Here is a 22,708-nt window from a genome sequence, read left to right on the forward strand (position 1 = left end):
GTGTGGTGTGGCCAGAAATAAATAAAGAAATATATTTATCAGTTATCTGCTAAATATCTCCCTTGAGTAGGTTGATTTTCCTTTATCTCGTTTCTATGTCATGTGGATGTTATTGCTAAATATTCAAGTAATGTAACATATGTAGAGATAAAAACTTTATATTCTTATAGAAAAACCATCTCTTTCATGTTTCAGTTAAAGTAATTTTTCTCATTGACAATTTTGTTACTGTAATTTACATGAGATTATGGAGAAAAATGATTTTTCTCATCAGTTACAGTAACTTTTAATGTGTGTGTGCTCAGTCACTCAGTCATGTCCCGACTCTTTGAGACCCCATTGACTGTAGCCCACGAGACTCTTCTGTCCATGGAATTTTCCAGGCAAGAATACTGGAGTGGGTTGCCATTTCCTTCTCCAGCGGATTTTCCTGACCCAGGAATCAATCCCAGGTCTCTTGCAGCTCCTGCATTGGCAGGAGACTACACCACCTGGGAAGCCCACAATAACTTAACAGCCAGCTGTTAAAGAACTCTTGATATAATCAAGTGGGGAGGAATGTGGTCTTTTTATCTTTTCAGCTACAGCTTTAAAGATTTAAGTAGGAATTAATAAGTCTCAGTGTTCCTCTAAAAACAAAATGTACTATAATAAGAAAAATGGTATCAGTTCAGTTCAGTCGCTCAGTCGTGTCCGACTCTTTGTGACCCCATGAATCACAGCATGCCAGGCCCCCCTACCCGTCACCAACTCCCAGAGTCCACCCAAACCCATGTCCATTGAGTCGGTGATACCATCCAACCATCTCATCCTCTGTCGTCCCCTTCTCCTCCTGCCCTCAATCTTTCCCAGCATCAGGGTCTTTTTAAACGAGTCAGCTCTTCACATCAGGTGGCCAAAGTATTGGAGTTTCAGCTTCAACATCAGTCCTTCCAATGAACACCCAGGATTGATCTCCTTTAGGATGGACTGGTTGGATCTCCTTGAAGTCCAAGGGACTCTCAAGAGTCTTCTCCAACACCACAGTTCAAAAGCATCAATTCTTCGGTGCTCAGCTTTGTTTATAGTCCAACTCTCCTATCCATACATGACTACTGGAAAAACCATAGCCTTGACTAGACAGACCTTTGTTGGCAAAGTAATGTCTCTGCTTTTTAATATGCTGTCTAGGTTTGTCATAACTTTCCTTCCAAGGAGTAAGGGTCTTTTAATTTCATGGGTGCAATCACCATCTGCAGTGATCTTGGAGCCCAAAAAATAAAGTCAGCCACTGTTTCCCCATCTATTTGCCATGAAGTGATGGGACCAGATGCCATGATCTTAGTTTTCTGAATGTTGAGCTTTAAGCCAACTTTTTCACTCTCCTCTTTCACTTTCATCAAGAGGCTCTTTAGTTTTTCTTCACTTTCCGCCATACTCTTAATATAGTTACTTGCTCTGATAACATACGTGCCATAGATTTTATGTTAGTGCATTCACCAAAATAGAATATGGACCCTGAGAAGACTGTTCCTTCCTATGACTAGCTTTTTCTTCTATTAAAAGGAACCAGGCATCTTGATGCCACTTTCAATATGTCTCATTCTGAAGAGCAGCAGTGCCCCAAAATGACAAACTAGGCAAGAAGTTGGTAAATCTTAGCTGAATGTAGGTCTCTGCTGCAGATCTTATTTGTCTGCTTTTATATGGAGAGACTTCTGAATCCTTAATGAAAACCTTTTTATTTGTCCTGTGTTAAGATACCTAATATAAAGGAACAGACATACAGGGAGCTGCCGTGTCTCAAGTGAGCCTTTGAACAGAGCAATAGTGTGTCTTTAGATGACGATTTGGGTTAATTTGACTTCAGGGAAATATGTCTTGTATTTAGAAGTCTTTTCTGAAAATTCTGAGCTGAGAGCTAGTTTTGATGGAGAGGTCAGCAGGGCCCTATAAGGATACGAACGATCTTGGAAAACAAGCTGCAGCTTTGAGTAGCATTAACTCTCTGTAGACCTGGAGTACATTTGTTAGGTAGATATTGTTTTCTGCACTTTGAAATATAAGTAGAATGGCTTATGTTTTTCTCCCAGGTGGTCGAGAGGAGCAAAAAGAAATTGCTTTTAAACTTAGCTGCTGACTGATTTTCCCCTTCTTTTGGATTAATGTTCTTTAGCTTGTGTGTAAGATGTTGGGAAGCAGAAAACATGTGAAGCATCAGTGTTATTTTTTCATAATGCCCTCTGAAGGTAGCAGTGAGTCTAAAGGAGTTTCAAGAGAAAAGGGCTCTGAGTATAAATCTCTACCAGTCAGGGTTCTCCCAAGAAACAAAACCCACAGGGTATATATAGATACATATCAGAGCAGATGTTTTATAGGAGTCGGCTCATGCTGTCCTAGAGACTGAGAAGTCCCACAATCTGATCTGCTGTCTGCAAACTGGAGATCCCAGAAGGCCAGTGTGTGATTCAGTCTGAGTCCGATACGCTGAGACCTGGGTGGAGGGTGGAGGGGGTGGTCCACGGCCCGAGAACCAGGAGAGCCATAGTCCTTAGAGCAGGAGATGTGGGCATCTCAGCTCAAGCTGGGAGTAAATTTGCTCTTCCTCTGCCTTTCTGTTCAGCTGAGATCCTGAACTATTGGGTGATGCTTGACCCCACTGGTGAGGACAATCTTCTTGATGCAGTCTACTGATGTATCCCTGATCTCTTCTGAAGATGCCCTTACAGACACACATGCAAAAGTAATGTTTTACTGTCTATCTGAGCATCCCCTTAGCCTAGTCAAATGGACACATATAGTTAGTCATCACAGGACCCAAAGGAATTGAAAGCAGGGGCTACAACAGATACTTGTGTGTCCATAGCATTATTCATGATAGCCAAAAGGTGGAAGCACCCTAAGTTCCATCAACAGATGCATACATAAGCAAAATGTTGGATGTGCATACATACAATGGTATGTTTTTCAGCCTTAAAAAGAAGTAAACTCTGACATACGCTACAGCATGCGTAGACCTTGAGGATGTTATGAAATAGGCCAGTTACAGAAGGACAATATTGTATGATTCCACTTATCTGAAGCACCTAGAGTAGTCAACTTCATAGAGACAGAAAGTGGAATGTTGGTTGCCTGGGGCCAGGGTAGAGGGAGCTGGAGGGTATTGTGTAATGGGTATAGAGTTTCAGTTTTGCAAGATGAAAAGTTCTGGAGATGGATGGTGGTGATGGTTCCTAAGAAAGAAGGACTCAGAATGATTGCCTAATGTCTAGACATGCCTTAACTTGTGAAACTAGGATGAATGGCCCAAAGAAGTGCTAGACTTTTGACCAGTCATTACAGGACAGTCCCATTCTACCTGCCCTGCTTTATCCATTAGCTACTTGCAGAACTTGCTAAAGGGAGTTATAGTCTCATTGTGACTTACTGTGAGGATCATAATTCTAAGTTCAGTGACTACACTTTTGGTCTAGAATGAACCCAGAATACCTATAATCATGATGAAGCACTTCCTTCCTTGCCTGCTCTGAATTTTCTGGGTAAACTTGAAGTTTTGACTGTTGACCTTCATGGATATCATAAATGTTCCTACTTTTGTAGCTTAGGCTACAGAACTTCTTAAAGGTCATTTCAGAATGGTTTTGTGGGTTTAAAACTAATGGCTCTTTTTTCCCCGCAGATTTTTAATCTTCAAAATAAAGTGCTCCTTGAAGAATAAATTAGAAAATACCAATAAACAAAAATAAACAAAACCAGCCATAATTCCATGAAATAAATTGCAAAAGCTTACATGGTCTTTTGATCTTCTTTCGTACATGTATATATGTGTGTGAGAGTATACATATTTTTATATTTATAGATTCATACTACTATGTATTTAGATACCTATTTTGAGTATTTTTAAAGAAATTCAGGGCCTTAGTATTTCTCGCTAGGCAATCAAAATGGTGGAAAATCATCTTTTTTATTCACTTTAGATACTTAAAAGGTTTTCAGTTTAACTTTAAGGAAGTAATGCTTCAAAACTTGAAACTAACACTCAGTTTGAAATTAATATAATAATAGATTATCCAAGGAGCTGTGTTACAGTGTTCTCATGCAGACTTGTTAATGAATTAGGACATGTGGTAAGTTAGAAACATATTTATTTAGTTGTATTTATTCAAAGTAACGGTTTATAAATTCTTTTCCTTGGATAATGAAAAATTTTCAAAATATTTTATTTCCGGAATCTTTAGTTTTTGAAAAAACATCAAAGAATAGTTTGGTGGGAATGTAAATTGATAACAGCCACTATGAAGAACAATATGGCAATTCTTTTAAAAACTGGTAATGAAACTATCATACAACCCGGTAATCCCACTACTGGACATATACCCTGAGAAGACTAATTGAAAAAGACACATATACCTCAGAGTTCATTGCAGCACTGTTTACAGTAGCCAGGACATGGAAGAAACCTAGATGTTCATCAGTAGATGAATGGATAGAGAAAATATGGTACGTATATACAGTGGAATATTACTCAGCCATAAAAAAGAATGAATTTGAGTCAGTTCTGGTGAGGTGAATGAACCTAGAACCTGTTACACAGAGTGAAGTAAATCAGGAAGAGAAAAACAGTTACCATATATTAATGCATATATATGGAATCTAGAAAAATGGTACTGATGAACCTATTTGCAGGGAAGGAATGGAGACATAGAGAACAGACTTGTGGACACAGTTGGGGAAGGAGAGAGTGGGACGAATGGAGAAAGCAACGTAGACGTGTGAAATGATAGCTGATAAGACGGTGCTGTATAACACAGGGAGCCCAGCCTAGTGTTCTGTTGAGGACCTAAAGGGGTAGGATGGGGGAGGGGAGGGAGGCTCAAGAGGGACATTGTAAAGCAATTTTCCTCCAATTAAATTAAAAGAAAATGTCATTTTTCAGAAGATGAGAGAAAAGATAGTATATAAACTCTTTAAATGTGTCCCATATTACTATGGATTAATTTTGTATCCTTTAGAAATTATTATATTTTTTGTTCTTGCTGGAAACCTCAGCTTCTAAGATTACATTTGTACATGTGGCACATACTTTCAATAATTAAACAGATGCATTTTTTTTTTCCTTTGTAATTGTACCCTAAACTTTTACCCTCTGGAAATTTCAGCAACAGAGTATTCTTTGGTTATCCTCTGGGTGCTGAGTGTAGAGTTACCATTCATGTCCCCAGGGAGGGAGATTTGTAATGTGAATGGCTGGGGACTAGGCGGTTGCACCATGGCTTCATCAGCATAAAATAGTAACTAAGTCTCGTTATCTCAGCAGAATGTCCTTCAGAGGAATTTTGTTTGCTTAACCCAGGAAGGGCAAGCATCTCTGGTTGAATACTTTTAACACAGATTAATAATGAGATTTCATCAATAAATATTAGTTTCTAGTGGCTATCTCCTTTGCCTTTCTACTTTAAACATTCTGTGGACTGGGAAAGTAGAAATCATTAGACTCGTGAGTCAGGACTTGAGAGATCTTCAGTTCTAGACTTTGAAAGCCTGTGATAATTAAGACGTGGTCTTGCTCTGAACTCAGGGGCTTACAGTTTACCGGGAGGCAGAATGACAACTAATTACTATGTGATGTGCTGGGGACAGTTAGTACGTTTGAGTATGAAGTGCTGCAGCCCAGCAGCCACTGACCAAGTATGGTTGTCGAACACTTCGAAGGTGGCCAGTAAGACTGAGGAACTGAGCTTACTTTAGTTACTCCAAGTTAAAATTTTAAAACTGATACTTGATTCGTGTATTGGAAAAGCTTTTAAGATGGTTTGGAATAATTTGAATCTATGAGTCTACTTTCCAACTGTAAATTTTATGAAATCCAAATACATACAAAGTACTTTTGATGAAAGTATTAGGATCTGAACTGAAGAGTGCTGTAAAATACACGCTGGTTTTGAACACTTAATCAAAAAAAAGAGTTCAATAATTTTGACATTGATGATACAGTAGAATACTAATATTTTACATATTGCTTTAAACATGTTATTAGAATTCAATTCACCTGTTTATTTTTACCTTTTTAACGTGGCTATTGGAAAATTTTAAATCATCTGGCTCACATGGAATTTGTGTTAGTGCTGCTCTATGCACAGGAAATCAGCAAATTCTACCCCTGATGAATAGAGGAGCATCTCAAAGAGAAAATGCCCTTTGAACCAGCTCTTTATGGTTTGTATATGGTTCCTGGATTGAGGAGAGTTTATCGTAGATAGAGGGATAATGTTTTAAAGTTTTTAGGAGCCTTAAATTCTCTGCTGTGAAATTTGAACTTCTACAATCATTGAAATGTTTGTTAATTATATATATATATATATATATAAATTTATTTATTGCTGGGCTGGGTCTTCGTTGCTGTGTGGGCTTTTCTCTAGTTGTGGCAAGCAGGGGCTGCTCTCTAGGTGTGGTGCACAGGCTTCTGTTAGCAGTGGCTTTTCGTTGCAGAGCATGGGCTCTAGGGTGTGTGGGCTTCAGTAGTTGTGGCAGGTGGGCTCTGTAGTTGCGGCTCCCAGGTTCTAGAGCACAGGCTCAGTAGTTGTGGTGCACAGGTTAGTTGCTCCTCGGCATGTGGGATCTTCCTGAATCAGGGATCGAACCCATGTCTCCTGCATCTTTACCCCTGAGCCACCAGGGAAGCTCCTTTTTGATGTTTTTAAAGTAGGTGAGTAATAAGATCAGATTTATTTTCGGAGAAGGACTTGTGGGACTGGAGGACCATTTGGAAAAGATGAAGGAATGGGACTTGTAGTCGTTCAGCCAAATGATGGAGAGAACCCAGACTGAGGTGGCTGTCTTGGGATAAGAGGGGAAGGAATTCAAGTTAGAGTAGGAGAAAGAGTTGGTGGAAGCTCATGGAGCTAGAGAGAAGAGACGGGGTGACTCTGAGCTCTCCCCGTGAGGAGCTCATGATGCTGTCTTGTGAACTTGTGAAGATAGGAGGGCAGTGTGTTGTGGGCAGAGGTTGCGGCTGAAGAGGTGATGAGTGTGGGCATCTGTGGAGGAGCCTTGCTGGTCTTAGACATCACGTCTGCAGTCCAGGGGAAGGAGGTGGGTGTTTGAGAGAGAGTTTGGTTTTACTGAAGCAGTGATGTCAGTTAAGATGTCCCAGGGAGACTAAACACAGGAGTCTTAAAGTAACTTCAGTGCATGGATTTCATAACATCTTTAGTTCCGTCAAAGGGATTTCCCTTCAGGAGCATCCTGAGGGCTTGCCGCGTTTGGGTGCTGTGCTTGGTGCTGAAGATGAAGAGAGAAATCAGGCAGATGTTTGTGCCTGGAAGGTGATCCAGCTCCAGCAAGAAAGCACACATACCCCTGGGATGACATTGCAGTATGGTGAGTTCCGCAACAAGCTACTGAGCAGTAGGGCCCAGGGAGGATGCACATGAGGACAACAGGAGCTGATGTTGGAGAGGGGTGGGCTTGATCTCCAAGGGGAAATTTTTCATTTGTTCCTTTTTGGCAAATCCCTTACATATGATAAACCCCCCGACTGTGCACATACCCCCTCGCGGCTGTGTATGTGTGGTCCTCAGGACCCCAGGCTCTTCACTGTGGTATCTGTCAGATCCTGTCTACCCCCCGGTAGGTCCAGAGTTGTGAGTCACAGTGATTTTTTGTTGGCCGTGGTTTCTGCAGGTTTGGTGGCAGAGGAATGACTCCCATCAGTGTGTTTGTGTGGTTCCCAGAAACAAACATCCGTCAGGCCTCCCCACTTTTCCTGCTCGGGACCTGCCTTGTTTATGTCTATCCGAGAGGAGGCAGAGATGACAGACCTGCGATGATGTGAAAGGGGTTTCAGGGTGTTGGCACAGTGATCAGAATGGGGGAGGACAGAAGCCAGGTGAAAGTGGAAGCCTTCAGTAGATGAGTGTCAGACAGCAAGTCCTAGAGAAGTTGAGCGGCCTTGAATTGCAATAGCTGGAGAACCAGTAAGGAAAAAGAATTATCTACCATGAAAATAATATCTGCAAAAGCTTTCCACAGCACTGAACTCAGCTACCAGTTGTGTGTCATTGAAAGACTGCGTTTCATTTCCTTGGGTTATGTCAGTTTAAAAACATAAGACCGTGTGTACTTTGAAGGTCCCTGCCCACTTCATCGAGTCCCCAGCTTCCTTCTGCTTTCCTTAAGGATGCAGTTAATGTCTGCTGGGAGCCTTTTCCTGACTGCCATGTGTCACCCTCTCCTCTCTGTTTACTGCTGCGCTCACCTCCTGCCTCTGGAGGCCCTTCCTGCCCATCTCTCCTCTTCACTCAGCTGCTGGCCCTGAAAGGCTGCCTCATGTTCGCCTCCTGCCTGGCTCATGTTGTTGTTCAGTTGCTAAGTCGTGCCCGATTCTTGGCGACCCCATGGACTGTGACCCGCCAGGCTCCCTAGTCCATGGGATTTCCCAAGGGAGAATACTGGAGTGGGTTGCCATTTCCTTCTCCATGGGATCTTCCTGACCCAGAGATCGAATCTGCATCTCCTGTGTCTCGTGCATTGCCAAGTAGATTCTTTTATCTGCTGAGCCATCTGGCTCATTATTCATTTTTAAGTAATAGTTAAATAAGTGAGTCACAAAAAATATCAGTATACTGTTTAGAGCCTGAGATCTCAATGCTGACATGCTTTTGTCTCTTCAACTTGCAAGTTTTTGTGTTAAAAAATTATTAAAGGGTAATATATTCCTTCTCCCCCAAATTTGACTTTTTAAGTGAGAAGATTGTCTATTGAAAAGTCAGATTTTTCAGTTTAAAATTGATGTGCAGTTTTCAGTTGTGAAACTAAAACTTCAGTCCTATTTTAACTGAGTATTGGCTTGTTGACAATTTTTTTTTTCTTTTTGTCCTCATTCTGCTAACTGACCCTAATGATATTATAATTAGCAATTATGGTAAAGCAGAGGTTAAACAGGTAAATTACCAAAGGCAGTAAATGTCTTTTTCCACATGAATTAAGTAGAATTTAAAAAGTAATTAAAATTCCATTTTGGAGTCTGATGCTTTGATAAATGTGTTTTTCCCCTCAGAAATCTAAACATAAAGGTATGATTATAGGTTGCAGGGACTTATACTGATTATTCAGTAATATAATTCTGCATTTATGGTAAGGTAGATATAATTTAATACTGAAGTATTAGTACAGAGTAGCATAGCTCTATGCTCATAGAGCATAGCTCTTAATAGTTAAGAAACAAAAAATATGTATTCTGTTCTCTAAAATTTATTTTAGAAGTAATTATTGAACTAGTGTCAAAGAGGACAACTCTCAGTATTTTTGGCATTAAAGTAAGGATTCAGGTACAGTTGAAGTTTTAAGTTACCTTCTTTGTATGTGGTTCCCCAACTTTTCCTTTCTGTGAATAGTGGGAAGACTGTTTTCGTATGGATAAAAGTGGAACAGGCCAGATCTTTTTTTAAATACCAAATTGGGTCATGTGCAGAGATACTGGTCCCAGTTCAGTTGTTAATTACTGACAGGTATGACCCATAAAATTAACTTTGTTTCTTTGTTCTCTTTTTGAAGAGGTTTTTTTTTTTTTTTTGTATGAAAAATCCACTTATTTTTGTTGGTGGCAATTCATGAACAGTTCATGTTTGTTCAGTTTAAGTTTATAATATTTGAAAACTGATTTTTGATTCATATATTGGAAGTACTTCTTATTGCTTATTTTAAGTTTTCTTCGTTCAAATTATCTGCTGAGTAAGAAGTGATTGGTGGTATAGACTTAAGAATTGTTTTTTAAGTGTTTTATGTTTTTTTTGTTTGATGGCCCAGACAGTAAAGAATCTGCCTGCAATGTAGGAGACCCAAGTTTGATCCCTGGGTTGGGAAGATCCCCTGGAGAAGGGAATGGCAACCCACTTCAGTATTCTTACCCAGAGAATTCCATGGACAGAGCATCCAGGTGGGCTACATACAGTCCATGGGGTCACAGAGAGTTGGACACAGTTGAGCGACTAACACTTTCACTTTTTTCCATAGTTCAAGCACATTGGACCAGGGAACTGGTTTGCCATAAGTCCATTTAGAAAGATTGAATATCTTCTGAACAATAGTACACATAAAAATCGCAAAGGGTACTTAAAAATACAGCTTCTCCCCACAGCACCCCTCCCCATTTTTTCTTTCCCTTCCTTCTCAGTTTTTTCTTTTTCCTGTCACTACCATGTGTTTGGATCTGATGTGATGAGTCTGTGTATAAACTCACTATCACTTTTTTTTGGCCCTGCTGCACGGCATGTGGGATCTTAGTTCCCTGACCAGACATAATACCTGTGCCCCTGCATTGGAAGCGTGGAGTCTTAACCCCTGGACCACCAGGGAATTTCCAAGAAAACTGATTTTTAAAAATTGTAATTATTGAGTTTTTTCCTATTTTATTGAGATATTGTTGACATATGGTACTGTATATGTTTAAGGGTATACAGTTTAATGATTTGGTTTACATACATCATGAGGTGATTATCACAGTAAGTTTAGTGAACATCCATCTTCTCATACAGATACAAAATTAAAGAAATAGAAAAACATTGTTTTTTTGTGATGAGAACTTAGGATTTACTCTCTTAACTTTCATGTATAACATGCAGCACTATTAATTATATATATCATGTTGTACATTGCATTCCTAGTACTTCTTTATCTTACAGCTTTTGACCACCTTCATCCAATTTCCTCTGCCTCTGGCAACCACAAATCTGATCTCTTTCAGTGAGTTTGTTTGTTTGAAGTGTAATTGACCTACAACAGTTCATTAGGTCCCGTTAGACAACATACTAACCCAGTATTTCTATCTTTTCTTCCCTTGCGACTTCATGACTGTCTTTATTGCTGTGTTTGAATTCCTTTCTCTTTTCTGTGTGTACTATTGTAGATTTTTGGTTTTGTGGTTACCATGAAGTTTATATCTGTCTGTCTGTAAATGATTATTTCAAGTTGTTGATCTCTAAACGCATTTTAGCAACCCTGCATTTTTACTCCCCTCGCCCACGTTTACTGTTTTTGACATCGTATTTTACACCTTTTCCTGTTTTGTGTCACTTACTGGGGATGTAGAGGATTTTACTACTTTTGTCTTTTAACTTTCCTGCTAGCTTTATATGAGGTTGTTTACTTCCTTTCCTGTATATTTACCTTTACCTTTTGTAATTTTCATGTTTATAGTTGTGACCTTTTTGCTTAAGAGAAGTCCCTGTAACAGTTCTTGTAAAGCTGATTTGGTACTGGACTCTTACCTTTTGCTTGTCTGTAAAACTTTCGATCTCTCCATTAGATTGGATTGAAAGCCTTGTCAGGGACCCATAATGTTTATGAGCTTTTTTTCTTCATACTTTAAAATTTTAAGTTGGAAGTGAAATGCACTTTTCTATTTTGCTTTTCTCATTAACCTCATAAAGTTTTTTTTATCATGTTCAGAAACCATTAACATTTCATTGCTTTTACAGTATTGCCTCATATATTAGATCATTATTTACTTAACTATTCTTCTGTTGTTGGACATTTAGATTGTGTCTCATTTATTTCTGATAACTAACATTGGAATGAACATCTTTGTGGGAAATTTTTTTTCTATGTATAGATTTTTTGTCTCCTCTTTTTCCTGAAAATATTTTTTAAAGCTTTTGAAACATACTGTCAAAGTGTTTTCCAAAAGGGTTCAGCTGGCTAAAATCACCAGCAGTAAACTGGAGTTAACATTCATCTTCACCAGAATTATGTTCATTTAAAAACCCATAGTTTTGGTTCACCAGGAAAAAATGGTATGTAATTATGGAACCATCCCTTGTTGTAGTCAGTACATGTTTTGTGTACGTGTAAGCATAAATTTGGTACTTCATTCTAAGTATTTTTTCTACCAAGAATTTAAATTTTTAAGAGTTCTTGAGGAAACTTATTAGTGATCAGTGAGTGGTAGTTCCCTTGAATTTTTCTGTCGTTTAAACAGTTGGTAATAAATAGGGACAGTTTCTTTATGCCATGATCGGAATATTAAAAATACTGAGCCCCCTTCTGTTCTCTTTCTGTATATTTTGGAAATTGAAGGTTTAAGTTGATCTTAAGTTTGTACTCAATTGTTTAGTCGTGTCCAACTCTTTGAGACCCTGTGGGCTGTAGCCCACCGGGCTCCTCTGTCAGTGGGATTTTCCAGGCAAGAGTACTGGAGTGGGTTGCCATTTCCTTCTTCAGATTTAAGTTTGGAGTTAGTTGGTTAGAAAAACAAAGTTCTTATTTCTGCTGAAACTATTTGTAACAGCAAATGAACAACATTTCAAACGAACATCTGTCCAAACATTTAGTGGTAAATTAGAGTGTGAAATATTGAAGTTTTACCATTCGTCCATTGTCAGTAAACCTTTCCTAATTGTATGATCTACTTAGATTGCTGTTATATCTCTTGATTTCAGACATAACTCTTGTCTCTGTTTCTTGGTTTATCAGTTTTGAAGATTCTCTGATTTAAAAGAATTAGGGTCTATTCTTTTCTCCTTTTCCTTTCTCCTCAGTGTTTGATATTTATGTTTTTTCTTTCTTTTTAAAAAAAAATATTTATTTTTGCTTAATTATTATTTATTTGGCTGTGCCGGGTCTTGATTGTGGCACGTGGGGTCTTTTAGTTTTGGCGTGTGAACTCTTCAGTTGCAGCATGTGGCATCTAGTTCCCTGATCAGGATTTGAACCCAGTCCCCTTGCATTGGGAGTGCAGAGTCTTAGCCACTGAACTACAAGGGAACCCCAATTTATATGTTTTCATTTCTTGTATTATTTCCTTTGTTACCTTAAGTGGTAATAGTGAGCCTGTATCTCTGTTGTGTTACTAAGATCCTAGACTCTGGGTTTCCCCTCACTGCTGAGTTCTGGAAACTGCCTCCAGGCAGAAGTGCTGGGGGGCGGTTGGTGCTTGTCCTTCGTTTCTTCTCTTGGGGATTGTAGTTCTGAGCTGCTTGTTTTGTGGTATAAGGCCTGAAAATACTCGTTTCCTATATTTTATTTACTTTTCTAGTTGTTTATGGCAGTAGCATGATTTTGGATCCTCCTGGCTGGAAGCTAGAGTCTTTTAATGGCTTCTTAACTCCTGAATCTAGTGATTGCTTCATGGCTCTTGTATTGAAGTCTTCAGAGGGAAGCTAGTTCCTTTTCTTTTTAAATACCATCTTTTCTTGTGAGGCTCCCTACTTCTGACTTTCTGTTTCCTTTACTGGATCCTCCTGCTTTGCTTGGTACCTTACTAATTGCATCAATAATTGTAATATTAACCACCAAAAGTCACCCTTGCCAGACCCCATGCTAACCTGATACCTGTGTTCTCATTTTAATTCATAAAGCAACTGCTTAGTATTCTCTAGGGGTCTGTATTACCCCTTCTTTCCTTCTGTGTATTCTCAAGTTTTGGTCCCCATCTGTTAGCTGATGACTTTTATATTTGTAGCACTGATTTCTATACTGAGCTCTCAATCTGTCTACCCAATAGTCTGAGCATTTCCACCTGGACTTTTAAAAGGAGTACTGACCTACTGCAGTGTAAGTGGAACTCCGCTGTCTTACTCTCTGTATCCTGTTCTTCATCTCACTGTTATTTAACCCATGGTTAAACACACACCAAAAAACAAGCTTCCCACAAACAGACATACAGTCTGCATGTTAATTTGACTTTCTAAACTCTTCTTGCATCTAGCCCTGCTTCTCCATTTCTGCTCTCCTTGTCTAATTGCAGTTCTCATCTTCAGTCTGTTACTGACCTCCTAACTGATCGCTGCCTCTAGTTGTGTTCATCTAAAATCTGCAGTATTTCTAAATTTTAAATCAGAATGTGCTTCCTGGCTTATCTTGTCCAGTAATTCTTTAAATGCTGCTGGACGACATCTGCCTTTGAACACGACACACAAATCTCCTTGTTTCAGGCATTTGCTTCTTTTTACATCTTTCTTGTGCTGCTCCTATCACCTGCTGGCATCCTCCCCGACCGCACCATGCTTTTTTCAAATGTTTGTTCTTGTGGCTTCCTGTATCCACAGCTTTGACTTGGCTAATACTTCCGTGTTCATTTTTGAGGCTTATTCCCTTGTTTCCAGGCCTCTTCATTTTTTGTTCCCACACTCTCCCACGTGTAGCTCTAACAGTATGTCTATTATACATTTAAAGGATCTTTGTTTTACTTTCTTTTACTATATTAGAGGTCCTAGAAGACAAGACATTTTGAAACTCATATTTGTAACCTTTGCATTGCTGAATGCTTGACTGTCAGTCCACTTTTAGATAGTTTCTGTCTTAAATGACGACACGATTGTCCATCCTTGTTCCCAAATAGAAATGTGGATGTTTTCCTGGTCACCTATCTTTATCACATGTAACCAGCTCTGAGTTTTTCAATTTTGCTTTTACTGGGGTATATGTGTTTGCATTCTTTTGTTCACTTGTTTGTTTGCTTGTTCATTCAATAAATTTCCCTCAGGGCTACTGCCTGTAAGACTGTGAACTAACTATAATCCATACGAAGCTTTGCATTGAATTTGTAGAATTTATAGATTAATTTTTGGAGGAGTAACATATGTAAGTATTAATATAATTTTGAGTACCAGAGGAAAGTTTTATAAGTATTCCTCTTTTTTTTTTTTTTTTAAAGCTTGCTTGTAAGTGTTGTAACAGTTCTCTTAGTGTAGATGAGATTTTAAAAATTCTGTTGTATTTTCTAATTTGTCATTGCTCATCTGTGGGGAACTGACCAAATGATCATCTTATCTGGCCAACTTATTAAACTTCTTAGTACTTTTCATAGGCTTAGGTTTTCAAATATTGGTTACATCAATGACGAATATCAGGGTTCTTTTCCTTCGAGTACTTAGGAGTTCACTTATTTTTTGTGTGTCTTAGTACATTTCCTGAATAAAAACAATGATATTTGGCATCCTGGAATTATTCTGGACTTTAATGAAAATGCTGCTTTCCTAGCAGTACCTTGCTGAGTATGATGTTTATTTTGAATAATTTGTAAAGTCATTTTAAGGAGACATCACCTATTCACTTGCTAAGAGTTTTATCCTTAATCCATGCTGAATTTTATCGGTAACTTGGTTGGCGTCGGTGATGATCAAGTTAATACATTAATGTAAAGAATTACAAGAAGAGATTTCCTGAAGACAGATCCTCAACATTTCTGCTTTTTCCTGATTTATTTAATGCAGTGCTAGATTTGAGTGCTAATGGTTTATTGAGTATATTTTCATTTCCATTGTAAGTAAGATTGGTTTATATTTTTATTTCATTTAGTTCTTCTCTGCTTTTGTTTCAGAATTATGCTAGCATTATAAACTTGTTAAAGCATTTCACTTTTTTTTAATTGGAAAAACTAAATTGTCTAAACAACAGAAATTAGTTAATTAGTTATTTCTTAAAGCTCTAGTAGAATGTGTCATAAAATCATTTAGAAAATGGCTATTTCTTGGCATCTTTATTCCCCCAAGTCTAGTAAACTACCAGGGGCAAAGAGCTTCTTTAACTCTAGTTGAATTCTCTAGATAAGTTCCTAGGAAATGATTTACTATGTAGAATTGTTTGTTATATTAACAGAGTTTGTTTTAGTCAGAGAAGCATTGTTACCCTGGCTAATTCAACAGGATATGGAATTAGTCTGGAAATGAAATACATGGAAATCAGTCTTCATGGATAGATTTTCTTCATAGAAAGATACTGTTTGGTGATAGTGTAAATTCAAAGCTAATCTTTATAGGAAAATGGTCTCATTAATATCACTCAATAGAATATTTGCATAATTACCATGTGTAAAAAGACCAAAGGTAACCATTTTATAAATGTATTCATGTCTTGGGTTGTTTTTACTATTTTCTTTTTTTTAAAGCTTATTCTGTGATTTAGAATCATTATAATTAATTTATAAGTAAATGATATTTTAGAAGTTAAAGAGCTTTAATTTCAATAAAATTGATTCGGTGTATACATTCACATTTCCTCCTTTTAAAAAATTCAGTGTTTTCAGATATTCATAAAACTCTAGTATATTGTAGAAGTAATGGGACATCTGAGTGGTTCTCGGATTAATATGGCAAAGCAGTGGTTCTCAACCAGGAGCAGTGATGTCCCCACAGAACATTTGGCCGCATCTGGAGAGTCTTTAATTGTCACAGTGGGAAGAAACCACTGTCATTGAGTAGGTGGAGGCCGGAGGCGCTAGTGGACATAATGTACTGCACAGGATAGCACCCTGTAAAAAAGGATCCGTCCCCGGATGTTAGTGATGCCAAGGCTGAGAAACTCTATTGTAAAAGGAAAGCTAATATACACAAACACCCAACATAAAAACGTGTTCTTAGATGTGTGCTTATTCTTTCAGCAACTATAACTCTTAAGTACAGTTCACAAGGTCCTTATGCAAAGTGTGTGAAGAGTATTCTGCTCTTGACTGACATCTAGTGAGACATTTACAAATAAATGTAAAACTGAAAGTTGAAATTAAATAAGCATGTAAATCAGAGTTACAGCTAGTTGTTTTTTCTGCTCTTGGGAATTTCACATACAAATAAACTAAGAAGAGTAAAGATTTGTTTAGGGCTACTGAGAAACAGGCTTCCCAGGTGGCTCAGTGGTAAAGAATTCACCTGCCAATGCAGGAGACAGAAGAGACGCAGGTTGGATCCCTGAGTTGGGAACATTCGTTGGAAAAAGGAAATAGCAACCCAGTCCAATATTCTTGCCTGAAAAATCCCATGGACAGAGGAGCCTGGCAAGCTACAATCCATAAGGTCAAAAAGAGCCGGGCATAACCGAGCGACTGAGCACGCACACGCGCACACACACACACACACACACACTGAGAAATTATAACTGAGAAGGAGTAGTATGTGGTAAATTCTTAGCTGAAGCACTACTATATCTCCTTTATCTTTTACTTATATTCTTGATTTAATATTAGAGCCTAGGATATAAAATTTTTTCATAGTTTTCTGAGTAAGTGCTGACTTCTGTGTAAGACTTTTTATATTTTAAAAACTGCTTAAAAATCGTGGCGTTTTAGAGCCAATGGAGACCTAAGTGGTTTAATCCAATTTCTTCACTTACAGAGATTAAACAGTTCTGTTTCATAGAGATGAAGCGATCTAGTCTGCGGTTTTGCAGCTTGTCAGGCCAGATCTTAAACTGGAGCCCGCTGCTCCCGACTTCTAGTTGAGTGTGCTCTCAGGGTGAGGGGAAGTGATTAAGTGCACTCTGGGTTCTTCTGAAAGCTTTTATGTTTGTTTTTCAAATTGAATATTAAAATTGTTAAATTCTTATTTTTTCAAACTATGAACATTAAAACTGTTAAATTCTCATTTCCTTTTAAAGAATATATATACACACCTCCATATGTGTTTTAAAATGAATTTGTATTTATGTTTATAAATCTCATGTTTTATTTAATTTTTATTTATAAGCGTTATGCATGTGTAAACATGGATATTTCAAATCTTTCATAGGCAACGACACCTCCAAATCAAGGGCGACCCGATTCTCCCGTCTACGCTAACCTGCAGGAACTGAAGATATCCCAATCAGCTCTTCCCCCGCTCCCCGGAAGCCCAGCAATTCAGATTAATGGAGAATGGGAAACTCATAAAGACAGTTCAGGGCGTTGTTATTACTATAACAGAGGTACACAGGAAAGAACTTGGAAACCCCCTCGTTGGACTCGAGATACGAACACAAGCAAAGGAGATTCCCAGAGTCCAGGGGATCAAGAGGTATGAGGAGCTAGGGGGTCAACCAGTGAGTTACGGAGCTTTTTCTCTTTTCGTTCCTCAGAGAAGTAAATAGGTTTGCTTCTAACCTTTGACATCGCTAAGATACTAAATCTTCTTTCCAAGTTTTATCATATTACTGCTTGTTGCTTCCTAGTGGGTAACTAGTAGACAGCGGCTAGCCCTGTGGCATGCTTACTTGTCTAGAGTTAACTGGGTTAATGTTGCCTATTGCCCGTGGTTTCCCTCACATGCTAGAAGATAGAAGATCCAGTCATCATTATTGCCAAAGCAGTTACATTTTTTAGAAAAAGAAGGGAAGAAAATATGTGATGTGATTTAGCCAAACAAAAACTCAGTTATTTGATGCTTTTCTTTATGATTTGATTGGATTGGCAAGATACTTCTCAGTTTTTGCTAGAGGTACAAGATCACTTTTTATGTCTGTGTAGGGGAAATAAGTATAATATAAATCCTTTGCTACAAGCTGAACATCCTCTCACAGTTCACTATAAAAACATTATTTCTTGATTGACTGGTTGTTTTCTGTTTTTTTGGCCATGCCATGTAGCTTGCGGGATCTTAGTTCCCCTACCAGGGGTCGAATGTGTGCGCCTGCAGTGGGAGTGTGAATCTTAACCACTGAACTACCAGGGAAATCCCTAAAATTATTATTTTCTCTAACAAGTGTCCATACCATTTCCCCACTCACCTCGGTTTCACAGACACACACACAGACATACACACACAGACACACATACCCAGTGCAACACACACATACACACACCTGGAGGGCGGTGCAACACACACACACACACACGACACAACACACACCCCTACCCCCCCATCCACACACACACACGCACATGGCAGTGCAACACACACCCACTACCGCCCCCCTCACCCCTACCCCCCCATACACACACACACACACACACACACACACACACACACACACGGCAGTGCAACACACTCCCCCTACCGCCTCCCCCCACATCCCTACCCCGCCCCCCACGGCAGTGCAACACACACCCACTACCGCCCCCCTCACCCCTACCCCCCCATACACACACACACACACACACACACACACACACACACGGCAGTGCAACACACTCCCCCTACTGCCTCCCCCCCCAACCCCTACCCCCCTATCCCCACGGAGGGCAGTGCAATGAATTGGCCAGTAGTGCCGTGAGAAGCACTCATCTCCGAGGCCTGGAGAGATTCCCTGGGATGGTGCAGGTGTGCAGAGAAGCCTGGGTAGGATGGATGGAAAGGAGTTACATCCCGCTGTTTGGTAGATGGCGGCCCCTGCACACACACAGGACACCTGCTCTTAGAGCAGCTGACTTGTACAGCAGAAACAGAACTCCAGCTAGGTAGGAGCTGGAGAAATCAGGTGACACATCCTGTGTTTAGCAGAGTCTAAGAGCTTTGTTTAGTTAATAACCCCTCCTCTTGTCCTATTTTTCAGTTGGTTATTTATAGCTATGCTTTGGTGGTAGCTTGTATTAATACTTGCAGAGTTGAGGAATGAGGTGGAGGGTTAGTGAGAAATTGTTCATGTGTTACTATAATAAGAGAAATGTTAGGGAAGCGATTTGAATTTGTGTGTCTAGAAAGATTTGAAAGTAAGTTGTCCTGTGTGTCCATGATAAAGTAAAGTCTTATCATTTGGAAGAATTAGGGAAAGGGCTAAATTATAGAATAAAGGGATTTAAAGTACGCACAGAAACTTCTTTCTTAGGTTTCTGTTACACTTCAGAGACTAGATGGAAGTGATCTGTAAATCGCAGTCTGAGCTCACACCTCTACTCTCTGCACGTATTGTGTAAAAATAGGTGTTTCTAGAGTGGCCGGGGCACATCTTCCAGTAACTTCTTGAGAAAGGTTGCGTATGGAGGTGAAATTGAGACCATGTGTGTGAAAATGTTGACACTGTACTCTCACATTTAATTGCGAATTTGCCTATGTGCAGAATTCTAGGTTGGAGATCATTTTTTCTCACAATTGCGAGGCATTTTAAACTTGACTTTATGGTGATCTTGGTCAGCTGCATGTTGGATGTCTCCAGTGTTGGAACCGTGAGGTCTTCCCTTTCAGACTGACCAGTCGCTGCAGGAATCGGAACACTGGCCAGTAAGAGCTGCCCAGGGTGTTGGTAGCAGCATTCATTTCACACACAGCCCGTTAATCTCCCCTCTTTCTGTTTGGTACCCGTGTTCCAGTTGTGCCTGTTGCTTCCCAGCTCAGAAGCAGGAAGGGAGGGTGCACACCTGGTGGCCAGGCGTGAGAAGGCAATCTCAGTCCTCAGTTTAGTACCTCGGTTCCAGGAGGAACCTGAGCCATTTGAAGATGTTGCCGTGTAAACTTGTTGGATTTCATCTTTCCTCCTCAGTGCTGCCCCAGCTCCCACCCGTTTAGGTTCTGCTTGCTTTGTGGATAATTTAGGTTTTTGTTCATCTGCTTCTCAGCCTCCAGAGTTCTGTGGCTCTTGTGTCTTTCTGTGTTCTCCCTGTTCTTGGGGGTTCAGATCTTTTTGAGCTTATTTCAGTACTGTTATCTTACTGAGGTTAAAGTGGGAGCAAACCTCTCTTTCATTCTAACTCAGAAGCTTGTTATTTTAGTGGTTGCCCTAGAACAGTGGTTCTCACCTAGGGCAGTTTTGTCTCCATGGGACATTAGGCAATGTCTGGGGATGTTTTGAGTTGTTACAGCTCAGGAAGAGTTACCAGCATCTTGTGGGTAGAGGCCAGAGAAGCTGTCGCACATCCTGTGATTCACACGACAGCTCCCACCACGAGGAATAATCTGGCGCTAACTGTCCGTGATGCTGCTGCTAAGAAATGCTGCCTTAGAAGTTGTAGCCGGGGTATGTGTCAAAGTCTACAATTAATCAGCATCTTCTTGCTCCTTGAAACCCTCCAAGAACTCTTTAAGTGCTGTGGGGCTTTTTGTTGATGTTTATTTTATTTCTGTTTTCTAGTTCCCCCCACCCCCCATGACTGTTCTACATTTGTTGTTTAGTGACTGAGTCATGTCTGACTTTTTTGTGATCCCATGGACAGTAGCCCACCAAGCTCCTCTGTCCATAGGTTTTCTCTCGGCAAGAATACTGGAGTTGGTTGCCATTTCCTTCTCCAGGGGATCTTCCCAGCCCAGGGATTGAACCTGTGCCTCCTGCTTGGCAGGTGGATTCTTTACCACTGAGCCACCAGGGAAGCCCCACTGTTGTACATGGTGACTCTTAAAATTAATCCTCATATTTACTGCTTTCTTTTTCAGATTTCTTAGGCAGAGTACATTATCTTGAATAATTTTTTTGCTGTCTTAAGTACATACCCATACCTTTAAATCTCCTTGGTAAACCTCCATTAGTGATAGGGTCTTGGTTTTCATTTGCCTGGAAATTTATTTTTCATTATTTTTCAAGACTCTCTTTGCCTGGTACACAATTCTAAGGTGATTGTTTGCTTTTTGTTTTTTTCCCAGTTCCTTGAGACTTACTCTCATGTTTTCAGGCTTCGGTTATTAATATGCACAATTCAGTCTGTAGGTCTCTTCTTGCAGGAGGCTTTGAGGACCTTGTACCTGTAATTTCACTGTGATGTGATCAGGTGAAGTTATCTTTTTTTATTTCCTGCCCAGGCTTTGTTGGGAATCCCAAATTTGAGGAGTTTCTATCTTTGATTAGCTCTGGAAAATTCCTGTATATCTATATACATTATCTATATACAGCTCCTATCTCATTTTCTCTTTCCTCTCATTTTGGGACTTTGATTAGATAAATGTTTAATCTGTTACTCCGTTAGTCATGTTTCTTGATTTCCGTTATACTTAACATTTTATTGCTGTCCTTCTCCGTGCTTTGTCCTCAGTCATTTTCAAGTCAGGCTCCTGTTTGCTGTTTCTTTCTTCATCATGTGTGTTTATTTGATATTAAACCAACCCTTGAAGTTAAAAAATGTGTTATTTTTAATCTGGGGGAGCTACCCATGCTAGTTTGAAAAGTGTGAAACATACAGAAAAGTGGAAAGAATAGCACAGTGAGCTCCTGTATGCTAGGCACCCTTCATCTGGATGTACAGGTTGTTACCACTTCACCACATTTGCCTTGTTTCTTTGTTTCTTTCTTCTTTGACTGCACTGGGTCTTCATTGCTGCACGTGGGCTTCCTCTAGTTGTGGTGAGCAGGGGCTACTCTCTAGTTGGGGTGCGCAGGCTTCTCACTGCGGTGGCTTCTCTGTGCAGCTTGGGCTATAGGGCGCATGGACTTCAGAAGTTGCACACATTCTTTCACTCTTCTGTCTCCACTAATTTTTTTATTCTGAATCATTTGTCCAGACAGTGTAATGTTTTATGCTCTAAGTATAAGGACTTTTTCCAGCAAAACAAATTGAAAACATATTGAAAAACGCATTTATCACGTCCAAGAAATTTAATATCTGAATATTATTTAATACAAAGTTAATATTCAGTGTTTCTCACTGGTCAGTTAATATCTTTTATGTTTTTATTCCTGCAGTAAAGGATCCAGTGAATGGTCATATATTGCATTTATTTGTCATATTTTTCTTATATCTTATTTTCTACTTTATTTTTGATAATTTCAGTATATAAAGTCTTTAAAAGTCTGAATATGCTGTTTTTCTGCTGACTCTCACTCATGCTGTTTGTTTCATATTGTGTGTGTGTGTTTTAATGTGAGATGATAGTTGTTGGAAATCATAGATAACAAATCTTTAATGCTAATGTTGAAAGTTTCTTCCTTCAGAGAGGCTTTCCTTGTGTTTCTCTCAGGTACCTGGGGAAACTAGTATCCTATGAACATTTGAAACTAAATTTTCAGTTTCAGTTTCCCTAGGCCAGCTAGGTAGTAGTAATTTGAATGCATAAAGACTGGCTTGTTGGGTTCTCCCCTAATTTCCCCCAGTTATTCCTGTGATTTCCTTAGTGTGCAGTAGAGG

General features: G+C 39.4%; 1 protein-coding gene across 43 annotated transcripts in view; it reads left to right on the plus strand.

The window, feature by feature from the left end:
- ARHGAP12 (Rho GTPase activating protein 12) overlaps window positions 1-22,708 on the plus strand; it is a 120,188-nt gene that overhangs the window by 46,641 nt on the left and 50,839 nt on the right. For all 43 annotated transcript variants that reach the window (XM_081553806.1, XM_081553822.1, XM_081553836.1 and 40 more), the window contains one exon: window positions 17,478-17,741. In XM_081553806.1, coding sequence (XP_081409932.1) covers window positions 17,478-17,741 — 264 coding nt within the window. The remainder of the gene's footprint in view (window positions 1-17,477; window positions 17,742-22,708) is intronic.

The sequence above is a fragment of the Giraffa tippelskirchi genome, chromosome 13, assembly GCF_054371585.1.
Source record: "Giraffa tippelskirchi isolate mGirTip1 chromosome 13, T2T-mGirTip1v1.2.pri, whole genome shotgun sequence".
In the NCBI taxonomy this organism is placed as follows: Eukaryota; Metazoa; Chordata; class Mammalia; order Artiodactyla; family Giraffidae; genus Giraffa; species Giraffa tippelskirchi.